The 10,416-nt window shown below is 50.7% G+C and overlaps 1 protein-coding gene across 1 annotated transcript; it reads right to left on the bottom strand.

The window, feature by feature from the left end:
* Nucleotides 1-2,385: 2,385 nt before the first annotated feature.
* On the bottom strand, nucleotides 2,386-10,032 carry KRT84 (keratin 84; the record flags this gene model as incomplete). The annotated part of the gene is made up of 9 exons (XM_080659043.1): nucleotides 2,386-2,735; nucleotides 3,967-3,998; nucleotides 4,460-4,680; nucleotides 5,179-5,304; nucleotides 5,471-5,635; nucleotides 6,564-6,659; nucleotides 7,424-7,484; nucleotides 8,102-8,310; nucleotides 9,535-10,032. The coding sequence occupies 9 exons, from the start codon at nucleotides 10,030-10,032 to the stop codon at nucleotides 2,386-2,388; spliced, it is 1,758 nt and encodes a 585-aa protein (XP_080515169.1).
* Between the last annotated feature and the right edge of the window lie 384 nt (nucleotides 10,033-10,416).

The following is a 10,416-nucleotide window of genomic DNA, read 5'->3' as shown; positions in this document are numbered from 1 at the left end:
TTCACGAGGAGGTGTCTTGCTGGAGGCACTTTGCTATGTAATTGCCCAAGAAGGATGCTGAGGAAGCTCCTGGCTGCTGGCTGCTGTGCAGGGGGCCTGATAGTATAGACAGCCTCTGTGCTGCAGGAATCTGCACTGGGGAAACAGCCGAGAGAGCACAGTGGAGGCAAAGCCCCCTACTTCTCAAGGCCTCTCTAATGTTTATGGAAATGCCTACAGACAAGGATCTAAAGGGGTCAAATCCATTTGCACAGAGTAGGGTGAATTTGGAGCCGAGGCAATAAATTGATAACTGAACTAATAAATTGAATGTGGGTCTGGCTGAGGAGAGGCGCCAAGGCCAGATGGGGACAACCTCGATGTTGCTGTCACCTGAGGGGTGCATGTGATTGCACATGGGAGATGGGATGGGAAGTCAGGAGCCCCTGGAAGCAGGAGGGCAAGAGGTGGCTGGTGAGTCCAGGGTCAGGCAGGCCTTAGACTGTGAGCAGAACAACCTGTAAGTTCTCAGGTTGCTTGATGAAATCTGAGCATATAAAGATGGAAGATGTGCTTCCTGTTCTCTAAGGCGGACCCTCCAGGTGAGACAGAGCGGCACCCAGTCTCTGCTGTGAGATATGTGCCCTAATGAGGCCCTGTCATGACTGCACCTTGGCTGACTCCTGCTCCGACCTGTAATACAGACAGATCTCCAAACTGGGCATGCTCTCTCCAGTCACGGTTTTTACACATGTTGTTGCCTACCTGGGACACTTCTTCCTTCTTAGTGTGGCTAGCTCATCATCCTGGGATACTGTATCTTCCAGGAAGCATTTAATGATGCCCCAGTCTGGGCTGAGCCTCTCCTCTGTGCACTGTAGCATTGATTCTACTCTTAATACAGCATTTAGCATATCCAGCCACAAGTGCTTGCTTGCCTGTCCATCTATCAAGTGGGACTGTAAGCTCTCTGAGGATGAGGACCAAGTCTTGTTCATTGCTATTTCCCCGGCATCGGGCCTGGCAAGTAGTATCATATGTTGCACGAACAAATAAAGGATGATAGGTTGAAAGCTGGGTACAAGGGAAGACAGGATGGCAGGGGTGTATGAGCAGATCATTCAGGGGTTAGATGCCATGTTAGGAAGTGTGAGCTATTTGGAGGGCAGTGAGGAGCCACTGAGAACTGTAAGCCTGGTTAGTTTTCTGTGTGGGAAAGAACTCTATAGCAGCATCATAGTGAATGAGTTGGATGAGGATAAGAGCTGGGACAGAAAAATGAGGAGGCCCCTGCAGTGACACCAGAGGAGTCACGGGGTGTGGGGTTGGACCCAGGAACAGATGGAAGGGTTCACCTTGGTCAGGAGAAGGGCACCACTGGGTTGCAGGGCAATGCCTGGAGAGAAGTGGGATGCTTGGCACTTGCTTTCAGAGCCTTTGCTATATGTCTTCTCTCCCTTGCTGAACTGCGAGCCCCTCAGGGAAGGGTCTGAGCCCTTTTTTCTCAGCACCCACTCTGTCCCCAAGATACCAGCCTCTGCCCAAGTCCCAGGATGGAATCTAGGAGGCAATCTCCCCACCCCCAGCATGGTCCAGAAGGAGAGGCCAAGTCCTAGTGATGTTAGCTTGGCAAGTTTATTGAAAACGCAGGAACACAAAGAGCAGTACAAACAGGTCCCCCAACCCACCTCAGGCCTCCCTGGAGCTTGCAGAATAAACTCTCCTGCAGCGGACAGGGCTGGGCCTCCCTCACACCAACAGTTGTGTGGGGTGTAGCAGAGCTCACCCACCTCATGAGCTCACATGCTGCAGAGGTAAACCAACAACCCAAAAGGAAAAAAAGCAGCCAGGACTTATGCCCCTGGAAGAAGAACCATCTCAGGGTACTGAGGGATCCCCTGGGCCATCAAGGACTGTGGATCCTTCTGAGTCAGGAAACTAGGAAAACCCCTTCTCCTGCCGGGGAAAGGAAGAGGAAGGAGGCAAAGGATGGTGGCCCAGCTGCAGTATGGACAGTCAACTTTCCATTCTCCAAACTAGTCCAAAGCTGGGATGGCCATGGTGCCCAAAGACTTTCTTTTTGGCTTTGGACTGTGCCTATTCTCGCCAGGCACAGATTTTTGTAATTGTATCGAATCTGCATTTCTTGAAGCTGTTCAGCTAGAGGTGAGGAGTGATCCAAAGGAAGGACATTGGGAGTCAGGGAGAAACCCGTCTGGATGGGGCTGAGGATGGAGCATCTAGGCAGAGAAGAGTATCCCCCAGAGGACAGAGGCTGGGCAGAGCTGTGTCCCTTCCTGGTAGGAGGGGAAGCCCTTCCAGCCCAGAACCCAGGTGCCTTGGGGACAGAAGCAGGGGACACTGAGATGGTTCTTCCCAGGGCAGTGGCTGGCTGGCCATAGGCTCTCAGTACTTGGTCCGGCGGGAGGTGGTGGTGGACACGAAGCGGACGCTGGAACCTCGGCTGCTGCGGCCCCCACTGCAGCTGCTGAAGCCGCCCTCGGTGGGCAGCGGGCAGGGGATGCTGGGGGCGCAGGGTGTGCAGGACTCCCTCATCAGCACAGAACCTCCCCGGGAGCCTGTGCTGAGCAGGTCCCCGCTGCCCATGATGACCTGGGCCCCACCCAGGCTGGAGCCACAGACGCCACCAGAACGGATGCTGCTTCCAGAGAAGGTGACTCTGCCACGGGAGAGGGTAGAGCTGGAGACCAGGGGCTCAGGCCCACACACCAGGCCACCACGGGAGCTGCTCACAGCTGTAGGAGGGAGAGATCATCAGTGAGGCTGCATGTCCTTCGTGCTCCCTCTGTGGGGTGGGAGGCCAGGGCCCTGGGTGGAGGTGGTTCCTATTGTCTACACAGTCAATACCCACTTCTCCTTCTCTTGTCTGGGTGACTCAAAGGCTGTGACTCTGCTAGTCAAACATTCAGAGTAAATGGAAGGATTCAGTCAATACCCCAGATGTTTGCGTAGAGCCACAGGTTGGTTCTCATTTATTTCTGGCCAGTCACGCTGGTTTTGCTGAGAGGATAGTGAGCTGCATTATCCAGACAGTGGGAGCAGTAGCCTTTATAGACCACTAGGCTTCTGTCTCCCACTTACTCCCTGCCCCTCAGTGGTTCCCACATGGCCCCTCCAATAAGAGTCCCTTATCAGTTCTGCTCTGACCTCCGCTCAAGCCTGACTCCTGCAGAAAGCCATCCTGGTTGCCCACCCCTCTCGGCGGGCACTGTTATCCAAGCACTTGCTGCTCTGACCCACCCAGATTATACTCAGTTCAACCCCACATCTGTGTATATTGGTGCTTTTGGAGTCAGAGATCTGTGTTTGAATTCTGGTTGTGCCACTGACTATGTGACTTATGGCAATCCACGTATTTTCTCTGAGTGAGTGAAAGGGGGCTTCCAGTGCCTATTCCTCCCCCCAGGGCTGCTTTGAGGGGTATGCTGACAGTGGATAGGACTCATCTTCTCAAGAAGATTATAATTCTAGAGGCAGGGGCTGGGGCTCACCTTCTTTGTGCCTCCACCCTGCAGTGCCAAGCATGGTGCCCTGCATGCTTTGAGCACAACCAATACATTGTCTGCAGCAGCAGCAGCAGGGGGACTTCCATTCAGCTTTGCCCCATCCCCTGCCATCAGGGGTGTAGGGAACTCCCTGGCAGATGCTTTTCATTCCTCCCCTGGCTTTTGTCCCTAAAGGACAAGGCCACTAAAACGAAAGGGCTGCCGTTCTTCTGGAACCCTCTCCCACCCAGGAGGCCCTGCAAACCTTGGTGATTGCATACCCTGGTGAGGGCAGGCTCAGGGGAGAGCTCAGAACTCCACTAAGGGGATGCTCTAGTCCAGGGGCCAGATGGTCCCTCTCCCCTGACTGTCCTGGCCAGCCCAGCCATGGGCTCCTGACCCCAATGTGGGCCTGAGTTTAAAGGAAATTTGAAGGGCACCAGGAGAGAAATGTGTAGAGGAAAAGACTTCAGTTTCTTACATATGTTTACTGGTCCAACACCTTCGCAGATCCTGGAGAGAGAAAGAAACAAGTCAGTTAACAAGTAGCGTTGTTCTCTGAAAACCCGCTTGCTCACAGAAGGGCTTTCTTGGCTGAGTAGACCAGTGGACCAGTTGTTTATACCCAGCTGTACAAGCATCCAGAGAGCTTCGAAAAATGACATGTTCCTAGACCCTACCCCAGAACGATTTAACAAGATAACCAAATCTTTTAAACAAGCTAACCACATCAAGCAAAACTCCATTTCTGATGCAGCCTGTCTGCAAACTTGCATTTAGGAGGCACAGACTTAGAGTCACCTTCTAATCCCTCGCCAGGGTCAATCCAACTAATATTTGCAGAAAAGGCTCTCTTACGCCTAGAGATTGTTATTTCAGCAGTTCGTCACCTGGTCGCTGTCCTCCTCTCCCCCGCTACTTAGTCCAGATGTCCAAGTCTGACCTCATTCCCTCTTGGTGCACTGAGCACTCACCGGATCTCCTCGCCCTCCAGCAGGCGCCTGTAGGTGGCGATCTCAATGTCCAGGCCCAGCTTGACGTTCATCAGTTCCTGGTACTCGCGCAGCTGCCTGGCCATGTCCTGCTTGGCCTGCTGCAGGGCGCCCTCCAGATCTGCCAGCTTGCATTTGGCATCCTTGAGGGCTGCCTCACCCCGCTGCTCCGCCTCAGCCACTGCGGCCTCCAGCTTGGTCCGCTGCAGGGAGGGCAGTTTGCTGGTGGGTTTTTGCAGAGACTAGGGGATCCCCAGGTGGGGCTGGAACACTGCCCCCTGTTAGTGGTGACACAGCCTGGTGCCAAGCCAGGGATGGAGCCCATGTGGCTGCTTTCTTAGGGACTGTGAACCTGCAGTTTGATGTCACTAGAGGCGAAGCATTGCTTTTCTTCAGTTTATAATCCACTGACTTTGCACTTCCTGATATCTGCTGCTCTAAGAGCCATGGGCTCCAGAGTGTAAAACTATTCTTTCCCCTCCACCTGCTCCTTCAAGTTGATCCCAGGCCTTTTCTTCTATATGGGAGACCCTCCTTTCCTTCCACATTTTCCTCTCCCAGGAAGTCTTTTTGGACTAATCCCTCCATTCCTCCATTTCTGGGTCCTGATGGTCTCCCCTATGTCATCAGACTTGGGGCTTCCTAAATTCAGAGCCCTGGTTCTCCTTCCTCTGGGGCTCTCTATATTTTCCTTTGCCTACCTGAGCCTTGGCGTGTTCGATCTCTGTCTTCAGCCTCTGGATCATGCGGGTCAGCTCATTGATCTCATTCCGTGTGTTACGCAGGTTGTCACAATGTTGGCCAGCTGTCACCCGCATCTCCTCATACTGTGGGGTGGGGTGGGGAGAGGGGGATGTTCTGAGGGCTCAAAGATTGGATCAAGACCACAGCTTCAACTGAATTGGGGTCTCACACCTCCATGGGGGCCACTTTGTTGTACATGAGTCTCACCCCAAGGCTACCTACACCCCTTCCCAGCCTGCCTCTGCCCACCTTGGTCTGGTACCAGGCCTCAGCATCAGCCCGACTGCGTCTGGCAACCTCTTCATATTGGGCCTTGATTTCGGTGATGATTCCATCCAAGTCCAGGTCCCGGCTGTTGTCCATCTTCACGATGACCGAGGTCTCTGAGATGTGTGACTGCAGCAGCTGGATTTCCTGTGTTGGAGAATCAGTAAGAGAGAGGGACTCAGAGTCCCATCAGTGGCCAGGATGCTGCCACAGGGTCCCCAGGATGTGGTGTCAGGAGCAGAGAGCATTGCTCGTTCAGAGAGAAGCAATGGGACAGGCCATCCAAACCAAAGGTGAAGAAAAAGGCATGGCCAAGAACCACTTCCGTTTGACTTTAAACTCTGGTTACATTCTCAGAGACATCCCTTTACTACCCTAACTGTTGCTTACGTGAATATTGAAACTATTGGGGCTTAGATTTTAGGTGAAGAGGAGTGAGAGCTATACTAGGGATATGCTTTTCTTTGGATTATCCTCAAAGTAGCTGTGCCATTCATGGATTATTGAGAGCTGACAATATTTTAGAACATGATGGTCTAGGAATTTTACACCCCAAGTCCTTAACAGAACCAGGGGACATGGAACTGGCCTGTGAGGTGAGGGCTCCAGAGGGAGCTTTCTTTAGCATTTTCACTCTGAGCCAGACATTCAGCTCTGACTGGGCCTGCGTCAGACCAAACAGACCATTTATGAAGCAAAAGAGAGCTAGTTCATTTGACTAATTGGGTCAAATACATTTTTTTTTTTTTTTTACCTTTCCTAGCAAATCAGTTTTCCAGAGTCTTCTGATCAATAGATTGAAAGTGATATTCCTAGACCCTGATCTGGATTGGTCAAGAAGGGGTTGTACCATAGATCCAAGAAGTTTATTCATAGATCTGAGTCAGGCTGCTGAGAAGCCTACTTACCTAACCTTCTCCACTGGTAGATGCATTGACATATGGAGGATATAGATTTGAGCGGGAGGAAAGATGTATGACACCAAATATTAGAAAATGTGCCAGTTCAGGGGAAGCCGCCAGGGAGTCCAGGCTAAGCACTGATCTCATATGGCTGAGAGGGGATGAGCCCTTACCTCCATGTATAGGGTTTTCAGGAAGTCAATTTCCTGAGCTAAGGTTTCCACGTTGGCCTCTAGATCAGATTTATTTAAGAAATTTGTATCCACATCCTGCATAAAAGAGAGAAGGATAAGATGCACATTACTTTGCACTGTTTAACCCCCTCACCTTGGCAGAGTCTGGGGATGGATGGGAAGATCAGACCAGTCCCACAGGGCCAGGCCAGGCTATGGGACAGGTGGTAAAGTCACTGGGTGGAACTGCAGCTCAGTGACTGTGGCTCTTCTCCTGCTGCAGCGTAAACACTCCTCTGGGGCTGCTGGACCTCTCCTGATGCTTATTTAGAGGCAAGGAGAATCTGCATAAGCCAAGGCACCTAAATAATGACAGGACATCTAAACAATTTAACCTGCCCTGGCTGGTTGCTCAATGGTTAGAGTGTCGGCCCACGGACCTAAGGGTCATGGGTTCAATTCCTGGTCAAGGGCTTGTACCTCAGTTGTAGTCTGGCCGTGGTTGGGATGAGGGCAGGAGGCAGCCAATTGTGTCTCTCTGACATCAATCTCTCTCTCTCTCTCTCTCTGTCTCTCTCTCTCTCTCTCGCTCTCCCTCCCTCCCTGCCTCCCTCCCTCTTCTCTTTCTTCCACTCTGTCTAAATATCAATGGGTTAAAAAAATAATCTAACTGATCTTAAATAATCTGAGACCAAATTAGAACTTTGAAGGGACCTTGTGTGACCTTAAGGGTTCCCCTCTGTGTGAGTGGAGAGCATTGCTCGTTCACCACAAGGATGCCTGGGGAGTTTCCTGAGGGATCTCAAGGACATTTGCCTGTCTGGAGGAGAAGTTTACCTGGACCTATTGCTTTCCCTTACCTTCTTCAGAGTCACAAACTCATTCTCAGCGTTGGCCCGGAATTCCACCTCTTCTTCGTACCTGGTTGATTAGAATTAGGAGAGCGAGTTCTCATTCTGAACTGAGAGCCAATGACTTCCAACTTCCCAGTGAGCCTCTTAAGACTGCTCTGCTCCACCCAGGCGCACAGCTTCCTGTTGTCACCTACATGTTCTCAGCCACTCTCTCCTTTCTTTAAGACCTTACATGAACCAGTAGCCCTCAGTTTCTCCAAATCCCTTTAACTTTCTCAAATAGGATGTGGGTCCTGAAAACCTGGTCTATTTCTTTGCTCCTCTGCTAGAAAAGATTTAGAGTCATTGCACATGACCAGAGAGGAAGTAGGACCCAACTTGTTGCTGAACATGGGCACTGTTCTCACAACCAGAGGGCTCTTTTTTTCTGGGGCTAACTCACTCATTTCCACAGTGAAGATTAGGAAAAAAACATGCCCAATTCCAAGCCTCCTTTTTCCTTAGGACCTATGGAGGGCCTCCTCCTGCTCCCTTACATATCACTGCCCCCACATCTGTCTACAGACTGGGTATTGAAACCAGCATTCAACCCTGATCCTTCCAGCTGCTCTCATCTGAGCTTGGCCGCTGCTTTAGGGACCAACCCATGCCTGTCCTTGGATCTGTGGTCCAGATGCCACTCACTTCTTCTTAAAACCTTCAAGGACATCCTGCATGTTGTTCCTCTCAGCCTCCAGACGGGCCCGGTCGCTGCTGGCTGCATCCAGCTGCCTCCGCAGGTTGGTGATGTAGCTCTCAAAGAGGGGCTCCAGGTTGCTTCTGGCACACTTCTGCTCTTGGAGGAAGTTCCACTTGGTCTCTAGAAGTTTATTCTGCTGTTCCAAGAACCGCACCTAAACCCACAGGGGCACAGAAAGGGCAATTGAAGGGCAATTACATGCCCACCAATTCTTCAGATGATTAGAAATGACTCTTGACACTGTAGTGACATTGTTTTCTCCTCTGTTGACATTCATTCCTCCTCTAATTCAGTAGAACATGGAAGAGCAGGCATGTGACCCCCTCTTCGTGCTTAGCCAGGCTCAGCTACAAACAGAGGCTTTTGAACTAAAGCACCTTAGGACCGTTTCTCCTTCTGCTCTCTGAAAAAGGTATAAACCAGTTCCCTGGGAAGTTAGAAAGATTGATTCTACCTGAGCTGAGGTTTGTCTCTGCCTAAAAACTGATGCCAGCCATCCTGGCAGGAAGTGAGGAGCAGAGTAAGGTACATTTGGGGTAAGATATGTCATTAGGAGGTGGGAATTCTCAGGTCAGAGGTCATACCCATCATCCCAGATATTCCATCAGCTGACACTTATAGAACTGGAGGAGAACTTAGGGATCATTTGCTCCAACCCCTCATTTTAGATGAGGAAACTGAAAAAGCTCACAGAAGTGAGTTTCCAATCTCAGATGCAATCGGAGCATTCCCACTCATGGAGACATGGTTTGTGGGATGTCAGTTCCACATCACTGTTCCTCTCATCAGCCTGAAGATCAGTGACTACCTGTGGTGGTTCCCCACTATTTCCCTCAATCTAGGCAACGGGGCTGATTCTGGATACCCTATGTGTAGGTATGAATTCTTTGTTTTCTACAAAAATTACTCAACTCAATTATCCAATTTCCTAAGCCTGGTTAGATGTGGCCACCCAGCCTCAGGAACTGTGAAAACTTCAAAGACAGCATGAGGGACTCAAAGGATAAAACCTTTTAAACCTATATCAGGCAACATCCGGCTGAAGTCCTACTGTTTCCAACCTATCTGGGAGATAGTTCTAAGTGACTAGGTAGTAGGTCCTAGTTTGTCCAGATGCCCTCAGAATTGGCTGGAGATTCCACTTTCCTACAAAAGATGCAACCTCTGTGTTAGTCTAGCCCTCCATGAAGCGCTCTTCAGGCCCATCATTGCTCTACAGCAGAGTGAGCCGGAAATCATACTGCAATGCTTTTGGTTGACACCTAAAGGATCTTGGGGTCAAGGTCTATAACCTAGGCCTGAGCTATTTATTCTTAAGGGAAAGAACACCCAATGCATTTTAGCTTTTATCATCCCAGACCCAGGGATTGAACTGTACCTTGTCGATGAAGGAAGCAAATTTGTTGTTGAGGGTCTTGATTTGCTCCTTCTCATCTCGCTTCACCCTCTGAGCATTGGGGTCAATCTCCAGGTTGAGAGGGGTCAGCAGGCTCTTGTTAACAGTCACTGCTGTGATAGATGGGGATGCTGGGACTCCAATTCCTCCAACTCTGTAGCCAAAGCCAGGGCCACCAAAGCCATAGCCAAGGCCACTGCTGGCTCCAAACCCTAGACCAGCACCACAACCACCACCAGCACCAAAGCCAACTCCACAGTGGATGGGACGAGAGCATACAGCTGCTATCCGGGGTGAGCATGATCCATAGGTGATGACGCTCCGACTACCAAAACTGCCAAGGCCTCGGAAGCTGGACCCACTCCTGCAGGAGACGGAGCTGGCTCGAAACCTGTTCAGGTTCTGCGGGGCCATTGCTGAACAAGAGCTGAAGTTGCCCACACGGCGACCAGAGCTGACTCGGTAGGAGTGGCAAGACATGATGGCTTCCTGGATGAGAGCAAAGCAGCAATTGCAGAGTGTGGGGTGAGCTGGAGCTGGGAGTCCCTCTGAGGCTAGTGGATTCCTCTCACCCCTTTTATGTGTGTGGGGATCTGAGGATTGGCCCCATAAAGATGGAAAAAGCCATTTGGAGGCATTTATGAGCTTGGGTAGTTAGCAGAAATTCTTCATGCCTATAACCTCCTTTACAATGAGCTAATCTCAGGCACACCTATTCTCTTTAGGATTTGGGCTATAACATCAAACCTATAAATATTAAAAACGCATAAACACATAAACATTATGGTCCTATTTTTCCCACAAGTCCACCACAATTGCCATTATGGGGATATTAATTTGCTTTGGTCATAAATCCAATAGACT

This window comes from Plecotus auritus (genome assembly GCF_963455305.1).
Source record: "Plecotus auritus genome assembly, chromosome: 3".
NCBI classification, from domain to species: domain Eukaryota; kingdom Metazoa; phylum Chordata; class Mammalia; order Chiroptera; family Vespertilionidae; genus Plecotus; species Plecotus auritus.
Note: the sequence above shows the minus strand (reverse complement) of the source record. Positions and strands in the feature narration are given on the sequence as shown.